The sequence below is a fragment of the Eurosta solidaginis genome, chromosome 5 (genome assembly GCF_040869045.1).
Source record: "Eurosta solidaginis isolate ZX-2024a chromosome 5, ASM4086904v1, whole genome shotgun sequence".
Taxonomy (NCBI): Eukaryota; Metazoa; Arthropoda; class Insecta; order Diptera; family Tephritidae; genus Eurosta; species Eurosta solidaginis.
This window is the reverse complement of record NC_090323.1, coordinates 207,585,973-207,613,807: the sequence shown is the minus strand read 5'-3', so window position 1 is coordinate 207,613,807 and position 27,835 is coordinate 207,585,973. Positions and strand designations below refer to the sequence as shown.

General features: G+C 37.7%; 2 protein-coding genes across 4 annotated transcripts; both read right to left on the bottom strand.

The window, feature by feature from the left end:
• Positions 1-876: 876 nt before the first annotated feature.
• Positions 877-25,408, bottom strand: ABCB7 (ATP binding cassette subfamily B member 7). 3 transcript variants are annotated; one of them, XM_067787813.1, is made up of 9 exons: positions 25,175-25,408; positions 23,108-23,228; positions 15,602-15,776; positions 15,364-15,527; positions 15,133-15,299; positions 10,563-10,673; positions 7,744-8,538; positions 4,360-4,635; positions 877-4,291 (listed from the first exon to the last, which is right to left on the bottom strand). In XM_067787813.1, exons 1-9 carry the CDS (start codon positions 25,313-25,315, stop codon positions 4,091-4,093), a joined length of 2,151 nt encoding a protein of 716 aa, XP_067643914.1. In that variant the 5' UTR covers positions 25,316-25,408; the 3' UTR covers positions 877-4,090. The 3 variants fall into 3 exon arrangements, with proteins under 3 accessions (XP_067643914.1, XP_067643915.1, XP_067643916.1); XM_067787814.1 differs by having other exon boundaries at positions 15,602-15,722; XM_067787815.1 differs by lacking the exon at positions 10,563-10,673.
• LOC137252309 (SET domain-containing protein 4) lies at positions 23,254-25,314 on the bottom strand. The gene is made up of 2 exons (XM_067787816.1): positions 25,175-25,314; positions 23,254-24,902 (listed from the first exon to the last, which is right to left on the bottom strand). Exon 2 carries the CDS (start codon positions 24,730-24,732, stop codon positions 23,356-23,358), a length of 1,377 nt encoding a protein of 458 aa, XP_067643917.1. The 5' UTR covers positions 24,733-24,902; positions 25,175-25,314; the 3' UTR covers positions 23,254-23,355.
• Positions 25,409-27,835: the final 2,427 nt, after the last annotated feature.

Genomic DNA, 27,835 nt, shown 5'->3' with positions numbered 1-27,835 from the left:
GCTATGAAGCAATAATATAATAGCAAGGCAGCAACAACTTCTTTCTTCAGGCTGAGTTTTGACATGTCGTTTAAAAGTTTTCTTCTGGAAACTTCTTAAGCCAAGTGTAGCCGAACATCGCAGAGGTTTACGCCTCACACTGCAAGTTTTCAATACGCAGGAATGCTGAATTGTACTACCGCATGCTAGGGCAAATTTGTTAAATAAAGTGGTTTCGTAATGCTTATGCGTTTGTGTGTGTCCTGTAGTATATACGTCCAGGGTGATCATTTCTTGCGGTCGTCTTCAAGTTAATTTTTAACACATCGTCGTTGCTGCAATTATACAGAATGAAAGCTTTTAACTCCTTTTATTAAGTTGACAGGATCGTCCCTATATAGCTTACTTTACACCAAACAAAATTTTTCCAGAAATTTGATTAGTTTTACTGCTCAACTGCGGTCGTGAACTATACCTACTCCAACTTGGCTAAAGGCAGCTCAACATTTCGTTAACTTTTGTGTTATTGCTCTTGGTATTAGCGCAAAAACGCTTTCTAGTTTTCGGGAGTACTGACGGTATTACAGTTCTTTCTCAAACATAAAGTTAGTGCTTTCGAATACACGCACTTTCAGTGTTAGATCCTGAGCTACAAACGGCATTATTTGATAAAGTCCAAATTTGATTATCTATTTTCCAACAAGGTGTTTGAATTTAACAATGTCACCGTACGGGATGGAAAAGCGGTAGTGGGTGGTATAGATGAAAACTGTCCTTGAGAAGATCATACCCGATTCCGCCAATATTGTTTTAATTGTGGTTTTAATGTTTTACGCCAAACTTCGACTAGCCATTCGACTCGTAACAATCATTACAAATAATAAGGAAATCTTTGTTTATCTTGCTTTAAATGATATATTTTACATTCTTCTATTCACAATACAGCAGTGGGACCTCTTACAGGAACCTTAATAACAATTACATATGTACATATTTATTATAGGAGACTGATTTCACACTGGTGTCTGTTTTTTTTTATCTTTTTGCAACTTTTCTCCTTAAAAAAACTGCAATACATGATTGTAAATTATTAGGTGTACTATGTACGTCTATACTATTATGGTCAGTACTAGGGCTGGGACTATCCGCATATTCGAATATCCGGATATCCATACGGATATCCGTTGACACAAAATAAAATCCAGACGGCATGGATATCCGGTTAATATTCGTTTGTGAAACTATCTGTATATTCGGATTTATGAAGATTCGGTTAATAACCGTATTTTTGGATATCTGGTGAAAGCAACAAATTGATGTACCATATACATAAATATGTTTATTTAACATTAATACCAACAAAAAAAAAATTGTTGATGTTTGTAAAATTGTAGCTTTTTAATTTTTAACGTTAATTTAATAATTTACAAACATATTTTGTGAATAATTTTTCGATGTTTGCTTCGTTCAATTATGATATGCAGATATTCAACTTTTGTATTCCAGTATCCGGACATACGGATATCCTAATTTTCCGGTTACGTATCCACTGTTCGGATATCCGGATAGCCGGATTTTTTGCTTAGCTATCCGGATATTCGAATATCCGGTTTATCCGGATAGTTGAAAAATCCGGATGCAGTTCACAGCCCTAGTCAGTACGTATTCATCTACACATTACGAAATCGTGAATTAATCACCCTTATCGCGAGTTTTATTTTCATCCGAAAATATTCACAGTTTTTGTTCACCCTATCGCAGAGGGTGGCGAAACAATTTTTCATGTTCGAAAAAGATTTCCCCTTATCGGCAACTCTTTGTTCGGGCGAAATGAACAGCGGGGAAACCAAAATTTGTTCACTTATATTTTACAGGCGAACGAAGAAAAATGTAAGTAATTCTTTGTTTTGAAATTTGGCACTCTTATAATTATATGTACTCTTATTATTAGAAATAAATCAATAAATAATGCACAATCGGAAGCTGAGTGGGAAAAAGTGAAATTCCTGTATTGCTAAGTATGTAAATTCTATTTTTTATGACAACGTATCAGTCGACCAAGTTATCCATTGTGGCAATGATTCCAAAATGTTGAGTACCTCACTGAAACAAGATTGGCTAAGGCCTACTTCATGGTCCTTTCCAACCGCTTTTCCTTATGCGAAAAACGAAGACATGTACTCAATTTTGCAATTGGGGGAACTCCAAATTTTTGCTTCAAGGGTGGCAAGGAGTTGATAAGAATCTAGCAAATATTAGAATGCCGGCTTGTTTAGCCTGTAATATTGGCCAAAGCTAATTAAAAAAAATTAACTTGTTATTCAAAAGTGCTGAAAATAGTAATTATTAGCTTACAGTGAATCATTTAGCTCCAAAGAGTTAGAACTTTCCCTTAATTGCCTCCGAACCGCTTTCACATTTATGTACATATATTCTCCTCACGCTCAATCAATACCAACCTAAGTGCAATACTAAACATTATTTTATACATTTTTTATTTCTATTTTTGGTGTATTTTAAGGAAATATATGCTTGGTTACAAAATTTACACAATTGTAAGTAAATTATTTGTTCACTGACAATTCGCAATAGAGCATCAGCTGTTCGAAGTGAACTTTTGTTCGCCCGAAATTGCCGATAGGCGGAAAAAGTTCACCCGAACAAAAGAAGTGAAGGCGAACACTTTTCCGCGTGAACTTCGCGATAAGGGTGAATAAAAAGAACTAAATGAACGGAATTAAGATTTTAAAACCTCTATAGCTACCAAAATTTTAAATCGATCCAAATATGAATATGAATACAGTGTAATTAGTGTATAGATAATTAGCGTATTTGTATATAATCACCCTTATCGCGAAGTTCACGCGGAAAAGTGTTCGCCTTCACTTCTTTTGTTCGGGTGAACTTTTTCCGCCTATCGGCAATTTCGGGCGAACAAAAGTTCACTTCGAAACAGCTGATGCTCTATTGCGAATTGGCAGTGAACAAATGATTTACTTACAATTGTGTAAATTTTGTAACCAAGCATATATTTCCTTAAAATACAACAAAAATAGAAATAAAAAATGTATAAAATAATGTTTAGTATTGCACTTAGGTTGGTCTTGATTGAGAGTGAGGAGAATATACATAAATGTGAAAGCGGTTCAGAGGCAATTAAGGGAAAGTTCTAACCCTTTGGAGCTAAATGATTCACTGTAAGCTAAAAATTACTATTTTCAGCACTTTTGAATAACAAGTTAATTTTTTCAATTAGCTTTCGCCAATATTACAGGCTAAACAAGTCGGCATTCTAATATTTGCTAGTTATTTTTACCACTCCTGTCACCATTGAAGCAAAAATTTGGAGTTCCACTAATTGTAAAATTGTGTACATGCCTTCGTTTTTTCGCATAGGGAAAAGGCGTCGGAAAGGACCATGAAGTGGGTCTTAGCCAATCTTGTTTCAGTGAGGTGCTCAACATTTTGGAACCGTTGCTTTGTCCACAATGGATAACTTGGCCAACTGATACGCTGTCATAAAAAATAGAATTTTCAGCAATACAGGAATTTCACTTCTTCCACTCAGCTTCCGATTGTGCATTATTTATTGATTTATTTCTAATAATAAAAGAACATATAATTATAAGAGTATCGAATTTCAAAACAAAAAATTACTTAAATTTTGTTTTCCTCTCGTTCGCCTGTAAAATATAAGTGAACAAATTTGGGTGTTCATTTCGCCCGAACAAAAAGTTGCCGATAAGGTGAAATCTTTTTCGAACATGAAAAATTTGTTCGCCACCCTCTGCGATAGGGTGAAAATAAAACTCGCGATAAGGGTGAATATATGTAAATATGCAAGGTAGGCTTGTAGTTTTGCTAAATTTAATGCTTAAAACATATTCGTACATACAATTCATATATAAATATCTATACATTTGTAATAAATCATTTCATAGCTTCTCTATATATAAATCAATAATAATTAAATTACATGACAATAAAGCTAACCAACGATAGTCTGTAATATGGGTATATATATGTATGTATATATATCTGTGTGTGTGTGTATGTGTAATGCACTGTAATACAGACTGTATATGGATTACGCTCGTATAAATGTTTGAGGTCAAAATTGCAGCGTTTGTGATTCCCATAGACGCGCATATAAACCGTTTTTCTTTAAGAGCTCTGCATGTGTTCCACGTTCTCCTATATGACCATTTTCTAATACAAAAATCTCATCGGCATCCATGATTGTCGAGAGTCGATGAGCTATACAAATACTCGTACGATTGGCCGTGGCACGTGAGAGGGCATGCAAAATGTGCTAGGAAGTAGATGGGAAAAATAAGTTTAGGCGACTTCCTCATTTATAACAGATTTAATTTTCACTACCTGCTCTGTAATAGAGTCCAGACTACTCGTCGCTTCATCAAATATGAGTATAGGAGAGTTCTTGAGTATAGCACGTGCAATGGCAACACGTTGTTTCTCACCACCCGATAATTTGAGTCCTCTTTCACCCACTTGAGTCTCATATTGCTTGGGCCAACTCATTATGGAGTCGTGGAGATCAGCCATTCGCGCAGCATTCTCTACATCCTCTTGTGATTTATTCAAATTGCCATAATGAATGTTGTGTTGTATGGTGTCGTGGAAAAGTACTGAGTCCTAAAATTTTTTAGATTTTAGAAAATTCAAATTATTATTAAATTGATGATTTCACATAACATTGCATTACATACCGTGACATACCGTGACAACCCAAAAAATAACTTTAGCACAAAATAACAAAAAAACACACATCATGGCGTAAAAAACCATTTTTCTAGCATAAACATATAAAATTAAACTTAAAATTTATAAATAATTTCAAATTTTAAATTAATATTAATGCTAAAATTTATAAATAATATTAAAATTCAAATTGAAAATAATAAAATATATATTAAAAATAAAATTAAAACTAAAATTAAATGCGAAACAAATTTGAATTAAAATCGAAATTAAAATTAAGATTGAAAATTAAATTAATATCAAAATTAAAATTAGAAATAAAATGAATATTAAAAATAATAATAAAATTAAAATTAAACTGAAATTAAAAATAAAATTAAAACCAAAACTGAAACAAAATTAAAGTTAATATTAAAACTAAAATTAAAATTGTAAATTCAAATTGAAGTTAAAGTTTAATTTAAAATGAAATTAACATTTTAATTAAACTTATAATTAGAATCAATGTTTATTTTAAAATTAAAATGAAAGTTAAAATTAAAAAAATTGGAATTTAAATCATAAACAAAAAAAAAACTAAACAAGTAAGGAAGGCTAAGTTCGGGTGTAACCGAACATTACATACTCAGCTGAGAGCCATGGAGACCATGTAGAAAAATGAACCTAGAGTAACCCAGGAATGTGTTTGAATGACATTTGTATAAAATGGAAGGTATTAAAGAGTATTTTAAGAGGGAGTGGGCCATAGTTCTATAGGTGGACGCCATTTAGGGATATCGCCATGAAGGTGGACCAGGGCTGACTCTGGAATTTGTTTGTACGATATGGGTATCAAAAAAAAAGTGTTAATGAGTGTTTTAAAAGGGAGTGGGTATTAGTTCTATGGGTGGACGCCTTTTCGAGATATCGCCATAAAGGTGGACCAGGGGTGACTCAAGAATTTGTTTGTACGATATGGGTATCAAATGAAAGGCGTTAATGAGTATTTTAAAAGGGCGTGGGCTTAGTTCAATATGTGGACGCCTTTTCGAGATATCGCCATAAAGGTGGACCAGGGGTGACTCTAGAATTTGTTTGTACGATATGGGTATCAAAAAAAAAGTGTTAATGAGTGTTTTAAAAGGGAGTGGGTATTAGTTCTATGGGTGGACGCCTTTTCGAGATATCGCCATAAAGGTGGACCAGGGGTGACTCAAGAATTTGTTTGTACGATATGGGTATCAAATGAAAGGTGTTAGTGAGTATTTGAAAAGGGAGTGGGCCTTAGTTCTATATGACGCCTTTTCGAGATATCGTTATAAAGGTAGACCAGGGTTGACTCTAGAATGCGTTTGTACAATATGGGTATCAAACGAAAGGTGATAATAAGTATTTTAAAAGGGAGTGGGCCTTAGTTCTACAGGTGGACGCCTTTCCGAGATATCGCCATAAAAGTAGATCAGAGGTGACTCTATAATGTGTTTGTCCGATATGGGTATCAAATTAAAGGTATTAATGAGGGTTTTAAAAGAGAGTGGTGGTAGTTGTATATGTTAAGGCGTTTTCGAGATATCGACCAAAATGTCCACCAGGGTGACACAGAACATCATCTGTCGGGTACCGCTAATTTAATTATATATGTAATACCACGAACAGTATTCCTACCAAGATTCCAAGGCCTTTTGATTTCGCCCTGCAGAACTTTTTCATTTTCTTTTACTTAATATGGTAGGTGTCGCACCCATTTTACAAAGTTTTTTTTCTGAAGTTATATTTTGCGTCAAGAAACCAATCCAATTACACTGTTTCATCCCTTTTTTTCGTATTTGGTATAGAATTATGGCATTTTTTTAATTTTTCGTAATTTTCGATATCGAAAAAGTGGGCGTGGTCATAGTCGCATATCGGCCATTTTTTATACCAATACAAAGTGATTTCAGATAAGTACGTGAACTGAGTTTAGTAAAGATATATCGATTTTTGCTCAAGTTATCGTATTAACGGCCGAGCGGAAGGACAGACGGTCGACTGTGTGTAAAAACTGGGCGTGGCTTCAACCGATTTCGCCCTTTTTCACAGAAAACAGTTATCGTCCTAGAATCTAAACCCCTACTAAATTTCACAAGGATAGGTAAATTTTGGTTCGACATATGGCATTAAAAGTATCCTAGACAAATTAAATGAAAAAGGGCGAAGCCACGCCCATTTTGAAATTTTCTTTTAATTTTGTATTTTGTTGCACCATATCATTACTGGAGTTGAATGTTGACATAATTTACTTATATACTGTAAAGATATAAAAATTTTTGTTAAAATTGGACTTAAAAAAATTTTTTTTTAAAAGTGGGCGTGGTCGTCTTCCGATTTTGCCAATTTTTATTAAGCATACATATAGTAATAGGAGTAACGTTCCTGCCAAATTACATCATGATATCTTCAACGACTGCCAAATCACAGCTTGCAAAACTTTTAAATTACCTTCTTTTAAAAGTGGGCGGTGCCACGCCCATTTTCCAAAATTTTGCTAATTTTCTATTCTGCGTCATAAGTTCAACTTCACCTACCAAGTTTCATCGCTTTATCCGTCTTTGGTAATGAATTATCGTACTTTTTTGGTTTCTCGAAATTTTCGATATCGAAAAAGTGGGCGTGGTTATAGTCCGATATCGTTCATTTTAAATAGCGATCTTAGATGAGTGCCCAGAAACCTACATACCAGATTTCATCAAGATACCTCAAAATTTACTCAAGTTATCGTGTTAACGGGCGGACGGACGGACATGGCTCAATCAAATTTTTTTCAATACTGATGATTTTGATATATGGAAGTCTATATCTATCTCGATTCCTTTATACCTGTACAACCAACCGTTATCCAATCAAAGTTATAATACCCTGTGTACAAGTACAGCGGGTATAATTAAAACAAATACGAAACCCACAACCGAATGGAAATTACATAAAACGAAAAAAAAAAACAATTCGAAATCTTTAGTTACAACCGCATGAAGACGGACACACAAATTCATTAAGAATGCAAGTATTCTGTAAGATTTTCTTTACCTGCGGCACCACGGCAATAGCACGTCGCAAACTATTCAAATCCACTTCGCTGATATCCTGCCCGTTTATAAATATTTGTCCCGAATTTGGTTCGAAAAAACGAAACAGCAAACGCACCATCGACGATTTTCCCGAGCCTGAACCACCAACGAAAGCAATTGTCTTGCCAGCTGGTATGACGAAAGAGATATCCTTGAAAATGGGTTTACCTGGTTCATACTCAAAATTGACACTTCTAAATTCAATCGAAGCATTATCACTGCCCACAGCCAAATGTGGTGCATTCGGTATTGAAGAAATTTTTGAATCAACATTCATTAGCGTAAACATAGACTGCATATCAAGCAAAGCTTGTCGCACTTCGCGATAGACGCTGCCTAGAAACCCTAACGGTATCGAGAGTTGAAATAGCAAACCATTAACCATCACCAAATCGCCAACTGTCATATTTCCTTTAGCTATTTCATTGGCTGCCAACAGCATAATAATACTCAGCGCAGAACTAAATATGGCGTTTTGTCCAAAATTCAACATAGCCAAACTGGTGCTCGTCTTCAAGCTGGCCACTTCATATTTCTTAAGCACTTCATTATAACGAGCCGCCTCAAATTTTTCATTATTAAAATACTTGACAGTTTCATAATTGATTAGCGAATCGACAGCTTTATTGCCAGCTTCGTTCTCGGCTTGATTCATATAAATACGGAATCTAGTACGCCACTGTGTCACAGCCAATGTAAATGCGGCATAGACACCAACACAACCCATTGATACACCTGCGAATGCTAAGCCGCACTGTAGTAAAGAGGAAGAAAATAAGTGTTACTACAAAAATTCAAGTTAAAGAGTTATTTAATCATGTATAGCCGAAAAATTAATTAATGATTTGTCATTAAGATAGGTTAAGGAAATATTCTGCTTGGACAGAATGGTACACGAATTAAAAAGAAACTCGGCCTTAATCTCCTCTAAGATAAATCATATGTAAAGTTAGAAATCGAACAATCTTTGTTGACAGCCAAGCCGCCTTAAGGGCATTAGAGTCCAACATGATAAAATCGGGCATCGTGCGGAGGTGTAGAGCCTCTCTGGCTTCTATAAGTCATCTCAATGTCTCCCTTTGTTGGGTCCCTGGGCACAGCGGATGAGATAGCTAGGAAAGGTTCCGAATTAGACATGAGTGAGGTGGACAGCTCCGTCCGACCGCCGCTGAGTTATCTCCTAGGGAGAATCGACGAATATGAGAACAGGGCAACGGACTTGCTATAGACCAATAGGATTGACTGCGAAGTCTCAAGGTCCTTATGGCCATGCTTGGATAGGAAGGGCACCAGCTTCCTTCTCAAACTGAACAAATCTGCGGTGAGGGTACTTACGGGTGTCATCACAGGTCATTGTGCTATCGCATCAATGCTCCGACGGTGGAGAATACCAACAAGCTCCCTCTGCAGAAGCTGTCAGGATGAGGAGGAAGAGGAGTCGATCTACCACTTTCTCTGCCGATGCCCGGCGCTTCAAAGAAGAAGGCTCAGATTTCTGGGCTCACGGTTCTTCGACAGCCTGGCAGAGGTTGGGAAGGTGGACGTTTCGCTTCTTCTTGGGTTCATCAGGGAAAGCAAGTGGTTCGTTGAGGACCACTAAGAGGTAATGGGGCTAAACGAATTTGCCGCCACCCTGTACTTACTAAGGGCACTCACAATGGACAAAAATGTCTCCCAGTGGAAGTGTGGGTAACACCCACGCACGCCCTCTTAACCTAACCTAACCTAACCTAGAAATCGATCAACCAAATTTGTTGTACTTATATTTTCTGCGATTAATTGAGGATTTGCTCTCGTTTTTTCGTGATTCTTCGCTGTATTTCAAAGCTGATGCAGTTTGTGATATTGCTGATACCCTGCTAAATGAAGTCCTTATCTTTTGAAATAATGTTTGTCAACAGTGCTTGCTTGATGACAGCAGGTACTCCGTTTTGTCCTCGTTCAAGCTTCTTTAGAGTAAGCAGAAATACGGCGCGCGGTTTAAGGCGATGTTGTCAATATCGACAGCAAAGCGGCTAAGTTTTGCAGACTGTATATTTCACCTGGAGGCATCGTATAGATTCAAACTGCTGACCGACATGGTGATGTTGCTCAACGTTGTTTCCCAAAGCCTCATATATAAGATGAGGTTGTAAGCGAGCATTTGTTTGGGCCAAGTGGCTCATTATACAAACGTGTAACATTGCCCATGAAGCAGGTGGTGCGCTGGATATGAGACCCAGCCAGTCATTAAAAATCACATATAAACTTCTAAAAACTCGATGCCCATTTATTATGATGAACTTGTGAACTAGTTGTTGTTGTTGTTGTGGCGATAAAGTTTCTCCCGAAGGCTTTGGGTAGTTTTATAGATGGGATGGTCCTTTGCCGGATACAGATCCGGTACGCTCCGGTAATACAGCTCCATTAAGGTGCTAGTCCGACCATCTCGGGAACGATTTAAACCTTCACACACATTAAACCTTCAGGCCATCCCTCCCACCCACCACTTCCTTAGCCTGTTAGTGAAACAGGATTCGCCGCGGATAGGTGAGGTTGACAATTGGGTTTGGAGAAGCTATATATTGCGCTGGCAACCTGAAAGGGTTGCGCTACACAGCCCCTTGAATCTGGTATTTTAGTCGCCTCTTACGACAGGCATACCTACCGCGGGTATATTGACCCCCTAACCCGCTGGGGGTGTTTAGAGCTTATAGAGTTATAGCATAAATTAGGTTCTATATGAACTTGGTATAGTTTTCAGCGGTGTAATAGGATATTAAAGTAGCAGTGGATTACCTTAGTGCCCAAGATGCTGGATACCAACGCTAATTCGAATATTGTGGGTACAATATTAAATACCATAGCGCTGAGTACAAAATTTATGCCACGCGAACCACGATCTATAGTCTAAAAAAAGGAATGTTTTTTTTAATATTTGCGTTTAAAAAAATGTAAACAAATAGATTTGTTTTTTTGGGAAAGGACTCAAATTTGAAAGAAATACCTAACTAAGTTTTAAATTGAAAGAGCCGGACCATTGTGCATCTTGCGCAACCAATATAAGTCTCTTCACATCAACAGAAATCAGCTATTCTATCAATCAATTAAAACTTACAGCTTACAGCATGGTTCAATTATATGGTTGGCTCATCTCATCAGCTGATTTTATTTATTTCATTGCATGGTCGATGGGATTGTCCAAAGGAGATGGCAAACTCAAAATGAAACCAACACATTGGCAACTTTTCTTACACATACAAAAACTGGGGCCCTATTCACTAACTGTGAGTTTTAAAGTGTACACAATAAATTGTGTAAACTTTGAAATTCTGTAAAGCAAAACTGTGAACAAAAAAACTCACTGATAAAAACTTCGTGAGTTTTCTTGGCAGCCAGTGTACACTATTCTGATATTCAAAACTCATACGCACTGTTGCAGAATGCCTTTTTTGTTTTCATGGCGTTTGATGAATATTTTCTTACTGACATAAGACTTTTACATTCAGCGCTCATTCAGCAAAACAATGTACATAATAATATACAGAATCGCATGAAAATTTAAAGTGTAAATTGTGTTTGCAAATGTGTTTTCAATGAGTGTAAATTTTTCAGTTTTTCACAGTTACGGAATTGACACCCTGCTAAGTTTTATTTTTCCATTCCATACCATTCGCACCAACACCAATACACAGATTTTGACAATTTGACCAGACATATTTTTATACCTTTCATGAAAATGAAATGGTATATTAATTTCGTCACGAAACCGAAAATTGTAAGTCCTTAAAGGAAAATAGATAGACCCACCATTAAGTATACCGAAATAATCAGGTTGAAGAGCTGAGTTGTTTTAGCCATGTCCGTCTGTCCGTCTGTCTGTTTGTATGCAAACTAGTCCCTCAATTTTTTAGATATCTTGATAAAATTTGGTGAGCAGGTGTATTTGGGTGTCCGATTAGACATTTGTCGGAACCGACCGGATCGGACCACTATAGCATATATCCTCCATACAACCGATTTTTCAGAAAAAGAGGATTTTTGTAATATCTTACCCAATTTAACAGATTGAAGCTTCAAACTTCACCATATACTTTCGTATATTGAACATATTGTTGCCTGAAAAAATTTATGAGATCGGTCGTATATATAGTATATATCCCCCACAACCGATTGTTCAGATAAGGAACTTTTCGTAATTACTGCCCTATTTTAAGAGCTAGAGGCTTCAAATTTCAGCGAATGCTTACTTATATAGCATATATTGTTGTCTGAAAAAATCATAAAGATCGGTGGTATATATAGTATATATATGGTGGTATATATAGTATATATATATAGTATATATATATATATTTCGCAAATTTTAGCCCCATTTTAACAGCTAGAAGCTTCAAATTTCACCGAATATTTACTTATATAGCATATATTGTTGTCTGAAAAAATCATAGAGATCGGTTGTATATATAGTATATATCTCATACAAAAGATTTTTCAGATAAGAAACTTTTCGCAATTAAAAAAAAAAAAAAAAAAAACTTTTCACAATTTCTACCCCATTTTAACAGCTATAAGCTTCAAATTTCACTGATTGCTTACGTATATAGCATATATTGTTGTCTGAAAAAATCATAGAGATCGGTTCTATATATAGTATATATCTCATACAACCGATTGTTCAGATAAGAAACTTTTCGCAATTTCTACCCCATTTTAACAGCTAGAAGCTTCAAATTTCACCAACTGCTTACGTGTATAGCATATATTGATGTCTGAAAAAATCATTGAGATCGGTGATATACATAGTATATATCTCATACAACCGATTGTTCAGATAAGAAACTTTGCGCAATTTCTGCCCCGTTTTAACAGTTAGAAGCTTCAAATTTCACAAAATGCTTTCGTATATAGCATATATTGTTGTCTGAAAAAATCATAGAGATCGGTGGTATATATATTATATACTTCATATAAACTGTCATATTGACCCCTTTTTTACGGCTAGAAGCTTCAAGATTCATCAAATTTCATCAAATAATTACGTTTACGTCATATATTTTTGAAATACGTGATTCGTAGCCATAGTTTTTACATGCAGACCACAAAAAACGTGAAGCTTTGCATCCTCACACAGATTACCTACCTATTTTTTATTTTATATTTATCTTAAAAATCGTTTAGATATGTTCAAATTTCACCAAATGCTTACGTGTATAGCATATATTGTTGTCTGAGAAAATCATAGATACCGGTGGTATATATAGTATATATCCCATACAACCGATTGTTCAGATAAGAAACTTTGCGCAATTTCTTCCCCATTTTAACAGTTATAAGCTTCAAATTTCACCGATTGCTTACGTATATAGTATGTATTGTTGTGTCAAAAAATCATAGAGATCGGTGATATATATAATATATATATGATGGTATATATAGTATATATATATAGTATATATATATTTTTTTTACGATTTCGGCCCCATTTTAACAGCTAGAAGCTTCAAATTTCACAAAATGCTTACGTATATAGCATATATTGTTGTCTGAAAAAATCATAGAGATCGGTCGTATATATATTATATACTTCATATAAACTGTCATTTTCACCCCTTTTTTACGGCTAGAATCTTCAAAATTCATCAAATTTCATCAAATAGTTACGTTTTCGTCATATATTTTTGAAATACGTGATTCGTAGTCATAGTTTTTACACGCAGACCACAAAAAACCTGAAACTTTGCATCCTCACACAAAGTACCTACCCGTTTTTTATTTTATATTTATCTTAAAAATCGTTAAGGTATGTAGATCTGTTCACTATATATTTCTTATCTTATACATCCGATTATTCGGAGATTACGAACGGGATAAGATTATTGTTCAGCCCCATTCATGAAAGGTATGAAGTCTTCGGCACAGCCGAAGACAGTCCCGTTCTTACTTGTTTTATTGTACAAATGAGCCAACTATATAGTTGAACAATGACTTACAGCTTGCGCTGCCATTTAGCGTGTGGTAGCAACTGCCGGTAATGCAGAGCAAATATTCACAATAGTGCCATAGTACAAATAGACTCCTTTGTGTGCTCACAATCGTTTATTTTTAACAAATTATTTTAATAAAATATAGCTAAACAAAAGCACTATGACCAAAATTGCCCAAAGCTCGCTAATAGCACGAATCTCCACCTTTACAACCAAAACTTTATTTATAGATTTGGATTCGAAATAAGAGCTAAAAAGGGGTCCGTATATAAAAACAGCAATTAGAAATAATATATATGATGATTATCGCATTTCAAAACCATACAATTTTCTTATTTGTTTTGAAGTGTTTTTTTTTTACTTTTCCGCACAAATTTACGTAACAAATAAACTTAACTGGATGTGTTAAAGTTAACATAGGCCGAAGTAAACACTCCATTAAAGCCAAAAAGAAATTTGTATAACAACATTTCACATTCCAATTCGAGTTTAACCCTAGAACGCATAACCGGGTACCCGTGTGTCCAGTTGCGACTTTAAACTACTTTAGTGAGATAACCACTGTCATTAAAATGTTGAACCTTCTAATCTAGAAAACTATTTCTGTATCGTTTAAGTCAATGCTTGCATAGGTTTCAGTTGCGGGGTTCCCCAGATATAAGTTCCCAAAGTATACACCTACGCGAGCGCATAACCGGGTTCCCGGGTACCCATCAAATATCAAAAAATTTATTTGTTTTAATATGAAATTTTTATCACGGATTGTAAAAATATATTACAAAACATGAATCCTAATACAAATAATATTGTATTTTGTAGACATATACTAATTTTTCTGCTCGCAAACGGTGCAGATACAATCTGTCACCGTACCAGGCACATTGGTTTTTTGCCTATGCTGCATGGTTTTCGCGTTTGTTCTTCTTCCTTTAGGGGTTTCAGTATAACATAGGTAGCAGGATCCAGTTACTGGTTTTCTCGAGCTTGTCGCAGTAAGTAAGTAACTCACTTCTCAGCACACAATCTGTAATAATTTTTACTTATGAAAATGGTTACTGTGCATTTGTAACGGTAAAAACTTGTAAGTGGACACACGGGTACCCCCGTTATGCGTTTGCGTGGTATTTTTTGGTTATGCGTTCTACGGTTAAAAAAATCTGTGAAAGCTGTTGCAACTTCTAGGGGTACATTTGGAATTTTCATTGAGGTTCTATATAATTGATATAAAAATAGTCAAGATAGATATTTACAAAACAATTTAGAGTATGTAGAAGATAATAACTGCCAAGCCATCACTCAAACCAGACTCAACCCAAATTTTACAATGATTTGCCCCATAAGATATATCGATTCTGACAATAGCTTTGACTTTAATTAAATACCTTGGACAAAGCGCCAGTTTGCTTATTCAAATGAAACGCCAAATCCAAATTATGCAAATGCAAAAATACATTAGTGGCAATTTTTCGTATGGAATGATGCGCCACCTTGGCGAAGACTGCATTACGTAATTCATTGAAGGCCGCAGCGCTGGCGCGTGCAACGCCATCTTAAATTAAATAAGAGGAAATTTACCGAGTACAAACAATTACAATTAAGACATTCTTCGTTACATCCAATCAGCATAGCAGTGGCAACAGATAATACCGTATCGGCTGGTGTATCCATATTTAATGTGTTCATTGTATTCAAAGTATCAACTGCGCCTTTAAAGAGAAATGGCACACAAACCGTCATCAACTTGGAACCGACCAGCAAACTCAATGATATAGCGACACTGAGAAGAAAAGAGCAACCAAAAGTTATGGTTATTTAAATACTTGCATATTATGGAAAAAGTAGACTTCTTACCGTTTCCTAACGAGCGCATCTTCTTTTGGCCAAATGTAGTGCATCATTGCGCGTAGCATAGCTTTGGATGTCACTTCCGGTGCATCTAATTTCCCTAACGCACTGCCCACATCAGTGCTGCCTAAATGGATATGACAAGATCGTAATGTCTGGCGTTGTGCTGTTGTCGCTGGACCTGTAGGGAATTACTAAATTCAAAAGTAAGACCCCCAACAAAGGCCAAACAACAACAGTGAGCGTATTTGATTGATGGAATAACAAAACCAACTAAAGGGAACAAAATTGTTAGCGCAGTTAGGTGGATAAAAATAAATGATGAAACAAGGTAAAAATAGTAAAAACTAAAATTTATAAAAATAAGATAAATAATATTATAAGTAGTAATATAATGTATATAATAATTATATAAACAAAAAAAACGGAGTCCGGGTTTCTCAAAGCAGCAATGCACATTTTAATAGCAATTTTAGTCACATATATTAAATTAATACAGAGATCGTGACGGTTAAGGCTTTTATTATAAAATACAAAAATTTAAGTCTAAGGCCGGGGTTTTCAGTGCCAGTTAAAGTTGATTAGAGTTTAACCCTGCCACTTCGGCCGCTTAAGCTGAGATGAGCAGCAAAATTGTATGTTATCGAACAAAGTGGCAAGGTTAAACTCTACACCTTTTCCAGTTTAAGTTCAGAAATTTACAATTCAAGTTCAGAAAATTGCAATTCAAGTTCAGAAAATTACAATTCAAGTTCAGAATTCCCAATTTAAAATCAGAAATTTACAATTCAAGTTCAGATTTTCCAATTCAAGTTCAGAAATTCCAATTTAAAGTCAGAAAACTGCAATTCAAGTTCAGAAAATTATAATTCAAGTTCAGAATTTCCAATTTAAATTCAGAAATTTACAATCCAAGTTCAGATTTTCCAATTCAAGTTCAGAAAATTACAGTTCGAATTCAGAAATTTATAAGTAGGGTGTTAATTTTCAAAAGTTATTTTAATTAATTTTATACTTATATGTTACTTGCGGAAGTGTTGATGCTTCGTTGACCATGTTGCCAAAATGGTGGTTTGGGTATAGTGTACCCAAGTTTTCTTCAAGGTGTGTACATCCCGAACCTTGAAATCGAATTGAGGATAATTCTTTCCAACAAGTGCATGATGACGCTACGGCCTCCACAGAGTTGCGAAGGTGGAGGAAGACTTGACCTCTCATGGTGCTCCAAATCGCGCTTCAGTTACCGCGAAACAGGAAAAGCTGGCATGATTTTTTACGAAACTGCCAAAATCGCGATTAAGTGCCAATTCATGATGAATGATGATGATGGCAGATAAGTTGAGATATTTTGACATATGGCACCAAGATCTATGCAGACAGTACCTATACGTTACTTCCGGGAGTATGGACGCTCCGTTGACTCTTTAAGTGGTCATATCTTCGTCATCAGTGCTGTCATACTCAGTGCGGATCAATGGTTGTGACGCTAAGAATATAGCTGGATGGCATTGCAATTGCTTCTTATGAGCCAGAGTTTTTTTCTTCGCTATCTCGCAAAATTGATTTAAACGAGTTAAGAAGTCCAATGCCTCCCTTACACATAGATACCATCTTACATACATTTATTTCCATTGGATGAAAAAAAATACCCGACAAATTTTCTGAACTTGAATTGAAAATTCTGCACTTGAATTGTAATTTGTGAGCTTGAATTGCAATTTTCTGAATTAAAATTTTAATTTTCTGAACTTGAATTGGAAATTTCTGAATTTAAATTGGAATTTCTGAACTTGAATTGTAATTCAACTGGCCGGACTGGCCGATCCATGAAGACCTCACATAGACTGATTGAGGCCGTAGTGTTACCAGAAGTTTGTTTTAAGGTCCAAACTGAAAAACACTATCAAAAACCAGGACCTATGTTATAAAATAACTCCGTCCTCTTGGCAAATACTAGAAGCTTCCTAGGACTTAAGCCACTTGCTGCTTCTAGATCTGACAGCTGTATCACTCCTAATAGCTGGAGTCTTAACCTGGCAAGTGCAGGGCACGAGCACAGAATGTGCTAGATCGTTTCCTCCTCCAACCCGCACTTCCTACATCTGCTATCACTGCTATTACCAAGCCTAATTTAAAGGCATGTGACGCCAGAAGGCAGTGTCCAGTCATAATACCCGTCATGAGTTTCTGCACTTGAATTTTAAATTTCTGAACTTGGATTGTAAATTTCTGAATTTAAATTGGAAATTCTGAACTTGAGTTGTAATTTTCTGAACTTGAATTGTAATTTTCTGAACTTGAATTGTAATTTTCTGAACTTAAACTGGAAAAGTTGTAGTCAACTTTAACTAGAGTTTAAACTCGCACAGAAAAACCAGACGTAAAGTGTAAGTTGAAATTTGAAAGTTAGCTTTTGTTGCTGTAAATGAATTTGAATTTTGTTTTGCATTTTTGCATCTCTCAATGACGTTTTCCGTAGTAAAAACAAAATTTATCGAGCGTTCTGCCAATATTTCGAAAAATAAAGGCTATTGTGTACCTGTGCTTTTTTGGACCCTTTCGTGAAAACTAGTCCTTTTTTGTAGGAAGGAGTACATCGTGGCCTGGAACAAATTTACTGCTTTTTTTTTTATAATATAAGATTCAATAAGCAGAATGCGGATCCCCCAGCGAGTTAGGGGGTCAGAGTATACCTGCGGTAGGTATGCCTGTCGTAAGAGGCGACTAAAATACCAGATTCAAGGGGCTGTGCAGCGCAACCCTTCAGATTGCCTGCGCAATATATAACTTCTCCAAACCCAATTGTCAACCTCACCTATCCGCGGCGAATCCTGTTTCACTAACAGACGAAGCTCTGTCGACCCCAAACTGCTCATGGAACTTGGGGTGGGGAGGGAGGGATGGCCTGAAAGTTTAATGTGGGCATATAAATCGTTCCAGAGATGGTCGGGCTAGCACCTTATTGGTGCTGTGTTGCCGGAGGGTAACGGATCTGTATCCGGCAAAAGACCATCACATCGATAACACTCCCAAAGCCTTCGGGGATCAACCTTACGCTAGAACAACAACAACAACAGCAGAATGCGGACGTGACCGTATGTACGCCTTTTCCTCAACTCACAACCTAAAGGTGCCCTGTGTTGCCTTTCCTTGATAAAGTGATCGACCAGTTGCGCAAGCATATCAGGTGGGAAATTATCTAATCGTCTCAGTGATCGCACCACGTACAGATCGTGCTGTGAATTCTGGTATATAAGCTACTTTTTTAGTTGGCATATTTTTGCATCCATACAGTCCTTTAGACCCGTATGACTCTATGACCTGTATTTAGCCTAGAAGCCATAAAAATCAGAAAGTTTAATGTATTGACATTTGTAAAAAAATAAGTCAAAACTTGGGATTTCCGTGCTGCTGGTGAATAGCGATAGTCGGTCTTTTAACAGTGTTGGACCATATTGAGTTGAAAGTGGTTGGTTTCTCTTTACAGTTGAAAATATTATGTCGTATGGTGACATTACGCATCCTGGATAAACATCACGTATTCTGGATAAGGTAGAGCTGAACATGTTACAATATCCAGATCATAGTTGAGCCAGGCTGAGGCGCGACTCCTTGAGAAGTGTGCACTCTTCTTTTGCGATGTCTGGAAGTGGTGCGGTTATAATGTTGTTGTTGTTGTGTTAACAATGCTTCGCCCCATTCAATGGGCACGATCACTCACAAATTGTCATCAAAATCCTTTAACGGGGGTTCAAGGAAACTGGCTGTTTCAACAGGGGCGCACCATAGGGAGATGGGTGTTAGAGGCGTAGGTTCCACATTACAAAAAAATGGTTGGTGTCATGTGGGGACACATCACATGCAGGGCATACATTACGTATGTCGGGGTTGATTCTGGACAAGTAAGAGTTTAACCTGTTACAGTATCTAGAACGAAGTTGGGCCAGGGTGACTCGTGTTTCCCTTGGTAATGTGCTTTCTCCTTCTGCAAGCGTGGGATATTGTATATTAACAACGGGGTTCACCGGGCGCGTCCTGACAAAGGCATTTACCGATTCTGTGTGGATTTGGCTAAGGGCCTGCTTATGCTTGCCTGGATCAAACGGCTGTGTTGGCAAGTGCCGGATCTCGTCATAGTGCTTTAGGAGATGTCCCCTTAATCCCCGTGGAGGCGGTGCTAAATCAAGCAATTTGTTGCTAGGATGTCCTGGTTTGTGACAATTAAGCAAGAACTGCTTGTTCAGCATTTCGTTGTGCTCTTTAATATTGAGCTATTTGGCCTCACTATGTAGATGGTGTTCGGGAGTCATAAGGAGACATCAGGTGGCAGTTCTGATTGCAGCATTTTGACAGGCCTGTAGCCTTTTCCAGTGTGTATTTTTAAGACCAGGCGACCAGACTGGTGACGCGTATCTCATGAGCGGCAGGCCAATTGCTTTGTACGTGGTTACAACGTTTCTTTATATTTTCCCACGCGCTTCCGGCAAGCGACTTGAGGATTTTGTTGCCACTTTGTACTTTAGAAACAATCTCGGTGGCATGAGCCTGAAGGTTAGAGTGCGGTTATAATAAGATAGTCCTTGCATAACTACAAAAGTATATCTTATCTCTTTTTCGGTTAAAGTTTTGACCAATAATATCTTATCTATTACGTACAGTCCCTGATATTAACTTAATGTCAAGCTCGCATTGCGCCTTTCTCGACATCGAGTGTGCTTTTGACAACACATCTCACGAAAGCGTAAACATAGCACTGCAGAGAAGAGGAATACAAATGCCTATCCAGAGATTGATTGACAATCTACTCCGTACAAAAATCGCTGAAGTCCATGTAGGCAACAGCGCAGTTAAGGTTAATACCACGAGGGGGTGTCCCCAAGGAGGTGTCCTGTCACCCCTTCTGTAGAGCCTAGTAGTGGATGAAGTCCTGCAAAAGCTATCAAACAGTGGCATAAGATGCCAAGGATATGCTAAAGACATCGTCATAATTGCAAAGGGTAAATTCGAGAGTACGCTCTGTGACATAATACAAAGGGCATTGAACATTACAAGGGGATGGTGCGCCAGCGTGGGGCTTAATATCAACCCATCAAAGACAACCATCATCCCCTTCACCACAAGAAGGGTCCTACCAGCCCTGAGAGCAATAACAATAGATGGCGTAACACTAGAATATGGAACCGCTGTGAAATAATTGGGGGTCACCTTTGACACCAAGCTCCTATGGAAACAACACTTCGACTCCATGAAAACTAGGGCCACGAGGTCCATCATGGTATGCAAACGTCTAGCATGCAAATCATGGGGCTGTAGCCCACATGTGCTAAGATGGATGTACACCATGATAGTAAAACCTATGATAACATATGGCTCGATAGCCTGAGCATCGAGAACAACTCGGGCGACGACGAGGCAAGCACTGTCAAAACTTCAGCGACTGGCACGTGTGTGCATCACAGGAGCTATGCGCACATGCCCAATAATAGCGCTGGAAGCTATCCTCGATCTAACCCCGCTGCATATATCGATAGAGCAGTCAGCTAAGCGAACCCTCCTGAATATCGTCGAGGGCTCGGGCAAAGATAGTCATATCGTCCCGGAACATGGAGGAATTGAGAGAGAAGATCCCACTCTCTCAACTCCCGACGGATGATATCCTCAGGCAGATAGTGTATGAGAAAAGGTATAAAGTGGAACTAGGAGATAAGGGTACATGGGAGGAAAGCAGATTTGAGAGCATTCATCGGCTAAATAGGATAGTATGGTATACCGACGGGTCGAAGACGCCAGAGGGGATTGGATCAAGAGTCGTGGGACCCAGAGCCAAGATATCAATACCTCTGGGAGCATACCCGGGCATTTTTCAAGCGGAAGTATTCGCCATAAGCCGGTGCGCTGGCCTGAACCTTCAGCGCAAATACTCCAATGAAACAATTGCCATACTCAGTGACAGTCAGGCCGCCCTCAAGGCAATCTCGGCGTTTGAAATAAAATCAGCACTGGTCCTTGAGTGCGTTGAAAAGCTAAATCAACTAGGAGCACACAACGAACTAATGCTGGCCTGACATCCTGGCCACAGGGGAGTTGAGGGTAATGAGCAGGCGGACAGCCTTGCAAGAGAGGCAGCAACAACACGACCTATTGGTCCCGAGCCGTTCCTGCCAGTAGGCCCGCAGGAAATTAGGAGGCATCTATTAGTAGAAGAGAGGGAAAAGAGGGAAGAACACCTGCGCAATATGCCAGGCCTGAGACAATCTAAGTTACTATTAGGGGGTTACAGCACAACTCGATATAGGGCATTAATAGGTCTCTCGAAAGATAACCTAAGAATCCTAACAGCTATTCTTACAGGACACTGTAGGCTGGACAATCACATGCAAAAGCTGGGTATAATATCGAACAACACATGCCGATTTTGTGATCCATTAGCGGAGACGGCGGACCATATCCTCCTGGAGTGTGACGCAATCTCAAGACGTAGGGCTAAGTTTATGGGCTCACCATGGCCAAAGCATTCTCACATCAAATCCATCAAGCCAGGTTGTTGTTGTTGTTGTTATAGCGATAAGGTTGCTCCCCGAAGGCTTTGGGGAGTGTTATCGATGTGATGGTCCTTTGCCGGATACAAATCCGGTACGCTCCGGTACCATAGCACCATTAAGGTGCTAGCCCGACCATCTCGGGAACGATTTATGTGGCCACATTAAACCTTCAGGCCATTCCCTCCCTCCCTACCCCCTAGTTCCATGAGGAGCTTGGGGTCGACAGAGCCTCGTCTGTTAGTGAAACAGGATTCGCCGCGGATAGGTGAGGTTGACAATTGGGTTTGGAGAAGCTATATATTGCGCTGGCAACCTGAAAGGTTGCGCTACACAGCCCCTTGAATCTGGTATTTTAGTCGCCTCTTACGACAAGCATACCTACCGCGGGTATATTATGTTCCCCTAACCCGCCAGGTGAACTGCTGGGGTTCATCAGGGATGTCGGCTTGGATGAGGTGCTGTGAAGCAGCTAAGGGCACAATAGACCAATGGTCGCAGTGCGATCCTCAATTGATTATCTATCTTTCTAAGCTCACATTGCGCTAATCTCCTAAATTTCTAAGGATTTTCAAGAGAACTTATATCTCGTTGCAGTATATTACTGATAATAATAGGTTTCCCAGGTCTAATGTTTACAAACTGTGCTTTTTCCAAGTTTTGCATAATAATAGTTCAAGCACTCATGCAAGCATAAATAACTAACACAAAATTTGTTAGAGAATCTTCAGAGAAAAAAAAACAAACAAATATATTACAAGTATACATATGTACACACAAAGCTGGTGCCATTAAAAGCCGCCAATTTCGAATATCTTTCATCAAAACACATGGAGAAATTATGTATACAAGTGTGGTCTTACAGAATGGACACAGTTACCTTTCGTTTTGCGTTTTCAACACTAAGAAGTGTCTATAAGTTTTATTGGACGTCGATGCGCATTAAACATTTGTCTTATTGTATCTTAGTTACCTTTGGGCACTTTCTTGACCAAAACGCCACCCAGCAACTTGCTTCCAGGCGTTGGTGTGAACGGCGTGACTTTTTTCTTTTTCGAAATTTCATCCTCGGTTACACTGCTGCTAGAACAGCACTAAAAGAGAAGAGTTTTTATAATATATAGGGGTAAGGGTAGACATTTTTTTTATTGTTGAAAATTTAAGATAGTTTATTACATAAAATATAAAAATACATAGAATTAAAAAAACGTTTTGCTAAATCTAATCAGCCTGAGTTAAAGAAGGCTCAAATTTAAGTAAATAACTTTCTAAGAAACTGATGCATTCAGCTAAATAACCTTTTGCCACTATTCCGCTTTCGCTTAACGTCGCCAGCTTTTCCAGATCATTTATAAAGGATCTGTATGCATTAATTTTGTATCTGACAAGCAAGTTTACTTCTTCTTCAACATTTGCTAAATGTTCAACTGCACCAAAAGCCACTTGATTTAACACATTCGTATAGATACTTTGCTCGTGTAGCAGCAAATGCAGTACAACACACAAATTGTGTGAAGCACCATCATCAAGATGAACAAACATTTCATCGTTTAAATTATGATTACGTATAAAAACAAATTTGTTACGATGCAAAAACATATTTCGATGCACCTGATCGTGCTTTAAGAACTCTTCAACATCCGTGAGAGAAAAAGAAAAGTAATCATGTGGATTACGTGGCAAGAAAAATCCATATTCTGTAAGTAATTTGTAATTTGATAGCGCACCATAGCTAATAAACAGCTGTGAATATGGTCTGATTTTTACTGAGTTGGCACACTGCTCCAGAGTCAAAACATATTCTAATTGTCTATGCTCGCCAGTGGGTAACAAATCTGCGCTAGTAGTAACCGTTGCAGAATGATTGAAGAGGTCAAGAAAGGGTGCCAGCGCCATATTTGGTTCGTCACTTAGGAGTGGTTGAAAAAAAAATTTATCTGATTTAAATTGACGACTAAATACATAAACGCTACGTGTATTAACAGCAAAGTAAGCCCATTTAAAAGCGTTGAACGTATAGATTTCATCGAAATATAGTTGACCACAATAGCTGCAGCATTGCGTAGTATTAAAGAGTTTTTTCAGGCACGCATAGCTTTCATGTATAAAACGATTTTGTTCTACAGTTTTTTCCAGTATTTCTTCTGGCAAACGTTTCAGTTCTGTTATCGTACAGAAATAAGGTGTGCTAAATTGTTGTGGTAATGATTTTAGATAGGCGTGTATATGTGAAGCGTCATTTAAATGCTGCTGGTGTAGCAAGTAGAGCGCTAACAGCGCTTGAAAAGGTACTTTACTATCTTTTTGAAACTTGGAAGCGTCGAATTGAGCTTTGAAATGAGCTGCCTCCTCTAAGGTGGATATGGTCACTAAGCATTTGAGCGGTAGGCTTATTAGTGTGTCACCGTCTTGATAGGTGTGTGTTTTCGAACATAAACCACGTCCTGTTGTTGGAAAGGAGCGTGCTGTTAGTTGTTTAGGGTTATGCCAACCTAGCCAGTGCATTCGCTGCAGCAGTGGCATTAAAATATCTACGGTGTCGTGCAATAAATGTGCAACGCGCTTCTTGCGCTGTCTCAACCTTCCTGTGCGTCCCATAAGGATTGTGATTTACCGACTGCTTTTATAAATCTTCTTTCTTAGATAAACAATTCTTGGCTCTACAGTGTTCGAATTGTAATTGCTTTGACCTCTCTTTGTGTTTTTAACAAATAAATAATAAATTATTTATTTTGTAGCAGGATCTATTTGTAGTATGCTTAACAATTCTGCAAAGAGAGGTAGATAAAAACAAAAGGAAAAATGCTAAATCATAAGCCATTTTCATTTTTATCATTATATTAAGTTTAACATTTTGCTACAGGGAAGGTCAAAACAATACATATTCGAACACTGTTTGCCTGACTACTCCTAGAGCGCACTAAACACTCAAAATCGCATTTTATTCCTAAAGAAGCATTAATGTTTTTAATTTCTTCTTTTGTTGTTATGAAATTCAAGGTGTTTGCATATCATGGCCTTGAGTTCTTCCCATACTTACCAAATGGGGAGGTAATCTTCGTTGTCCATGTGTCTTCAATAAGCCAGGTGTATTTCTAACATAGGTGAAAAAACGTTTATTTGTTGATGTTATTTGTTGCTGTTTGCTGCAGAATCGCGCCAAGTGCACTAATCCAGCCATTATTTAACAGGCACAAGCTCTTAAAGAAGAAATCGCCTCCCTGCAGTCCAAATTGTTAACTTTTTCCACTTTGATCGTTTTTTTTTTAATCTTTCGCACTTGTCTCATCAGCTGTTTTTTATCGTAGAAAGGCAAACAAACAAAAAAAAATTTGTGCTGCCAGATCGCAGCTGGAAAATACTTAATATAATGTTTAGACTACGGCAACTGTTTTGTTCAAGACCAAAGCAAAGAGATTAACTTCTACGTTGAAATTGGTGAATTTAATGTCAAAAAAAGCAACGAACAGCAAGCAAATTAAGAGCAATTTTTACAAATATTGCATTAAATACTGAATTGTATCGATATAAATTGCATAGTTATTGAAATATACCGTTGGGGTAATTCTTTACGACAGCATGACACTGCTAACACGCTTCCATATTGAGAGGTATCAAACGACGTGTCTTGGCATCAGTATTAATAATCCGAAGGCGGAAAATAAAAATTTTAACTCGTTCCTCCGAACGGGTACCTCCGAAACCGGGGGTGGTATCCATAGTATTTTTGCGCAGAACACCTCTCTACGTTGGCGGCCTTCGTCCGCGCTTATAAAAAATTACCTTGGGTGGGTCCAACACCGGTTTGGAGACCAAAACTATATCCGCACAAAACACTTATGTTCACAATTTTTTTTTTTTTGTGGGTACTTTACAACAACCATATGAAAATCGCCAATTTCAACTGCAAACATCTCCCAAAAGAGATAAAATTTTTCTTTCCCGCCTCCGGATTATTGTTCTCGAGACTAATACGCGTCTTTTGACAACTCTCACGATATTTTTTTACGCGTATTAGCAGTATCATGCTGTCGTAAAGAATTACCACCATTGGAAATAGATATTATCTTTGAATACACTGAAATGTTGGGAAAGGTGTCAGAGACACGCGTTGACCTTAGTATCAAAAATTCGAAAGCGGAGAAACTGTACATAAGTAATTTGGTGCATGTGGTTGATGCAATTTCGATGATTTTGGTGATGTGTGGGTTAAACACGTATGCGGAAAGTTGTTCTGTGCAGATCAAAAATCCCATATCAGTGTTGGGCAATTTTTTGTAAGTGAGGCAAAGAAGTAATATATATCACCCCTGTTTTGGCGGTTAGTTTTAGCCTTTTTTTATATATTTTTTTAACGAAATTTTTTACTCCCATATTTTGATTATTGATAATCAGGTCAAAAAACATCTTTTGGCGATCATTCCCATATTTTCTGTTGTGTCTTACTAGGTTTTTTTTTACAATTTTTGACCCTAAGCGGGAGTCATTGGTGCCGTTTCTCGTATCGCTGTAGTCATATCCCTAACGTAATCAGCTGTTTATCGTTACGACGGTAAACCAAAAACCAATTGGTTGGCTACGATACGGCTACGACCTTAGCGGCACCAATAATCGATTGCATTGATTCCCATAAGGTTGGTCGAATCAGCTGTTATAAGGTTACCGATACGGTTACCGATAAAGCATGTCAGGGTGTGGGTGTTCCCCGTGTTTGTCGCACTTTGGTTCGCTCGAGTGGTATGGCTGAACTCCCAAGTCATGGGCAAAGTTACCTAAAAAGACAGAATAAAAGTAGGCAAAAGTAATAACTCTTAGACACATGTGTACAAGTCATATATACTTCCCGTAAACTCGGCATTCCAGGATTCCAACACTGATCCAGCTACGCCTCAAAACCGGAGCCTCCTATATCCGCACTGAAAAAGAAAAATAATAAATTAAATTATTTTAGCCAGAAAAGCATGAGCCACTTATATAAGTGCACATTTTTTTGTGTTGGGTAACCAAATCTTCAAAACTACAACCACCTGAAAATTGTCAACTTCCACTGAAAGTATTTATTCGTAATTTTTACCTTTTCTTAGGCTTTTGGTTGTCGGTGGACACCTTTCCCGATGCTTGTGGACGCTTTCAGCAGTCGACTACTGCTCCAAAACTCTAAGATTTGGGGTATATCGCAGATCCCTGTGCCTTGTGACCATCGGGGCGAAGTGGCTGCTTTCAAGCCACCCCAGAAGCACAACGGAGTGCCTATAAACCGCACTCAAGAGCCCGCTGCCCTTTTACATAATAAGACTCGCGCACTGAATCGACTTTATTTAAATATACGAAAAAATTCACTAACGTCGCGGATCGATTTCAACAACATAAAAAGGGGTTATTACAGTACAAGCGAAACTAATGTATTACTGAGAAGCAGACAAGTTGCAGTGCGCGGTCCGCTGTGTTTATATGTCAAACCGTAGTCCCTGTGCGCGAAAAGTGAGCAAAAAACTGATTTTTTTGTTTAAATATTTTGCCCCAAAAAAATAAATGAAAGGCCAAAGGCCACACAAAAAAAAAAAAACATACTTCGGTCGTCAAATTAAAAGGAAAAAGCGGCATATGGATGTGGAATAACATTTTTATTTGCCACATGGCCACCTTTGATGACCGAAAGCTTCTTCAGCGCCAGTGAACCTATTTGTACCAGCCTCGTATG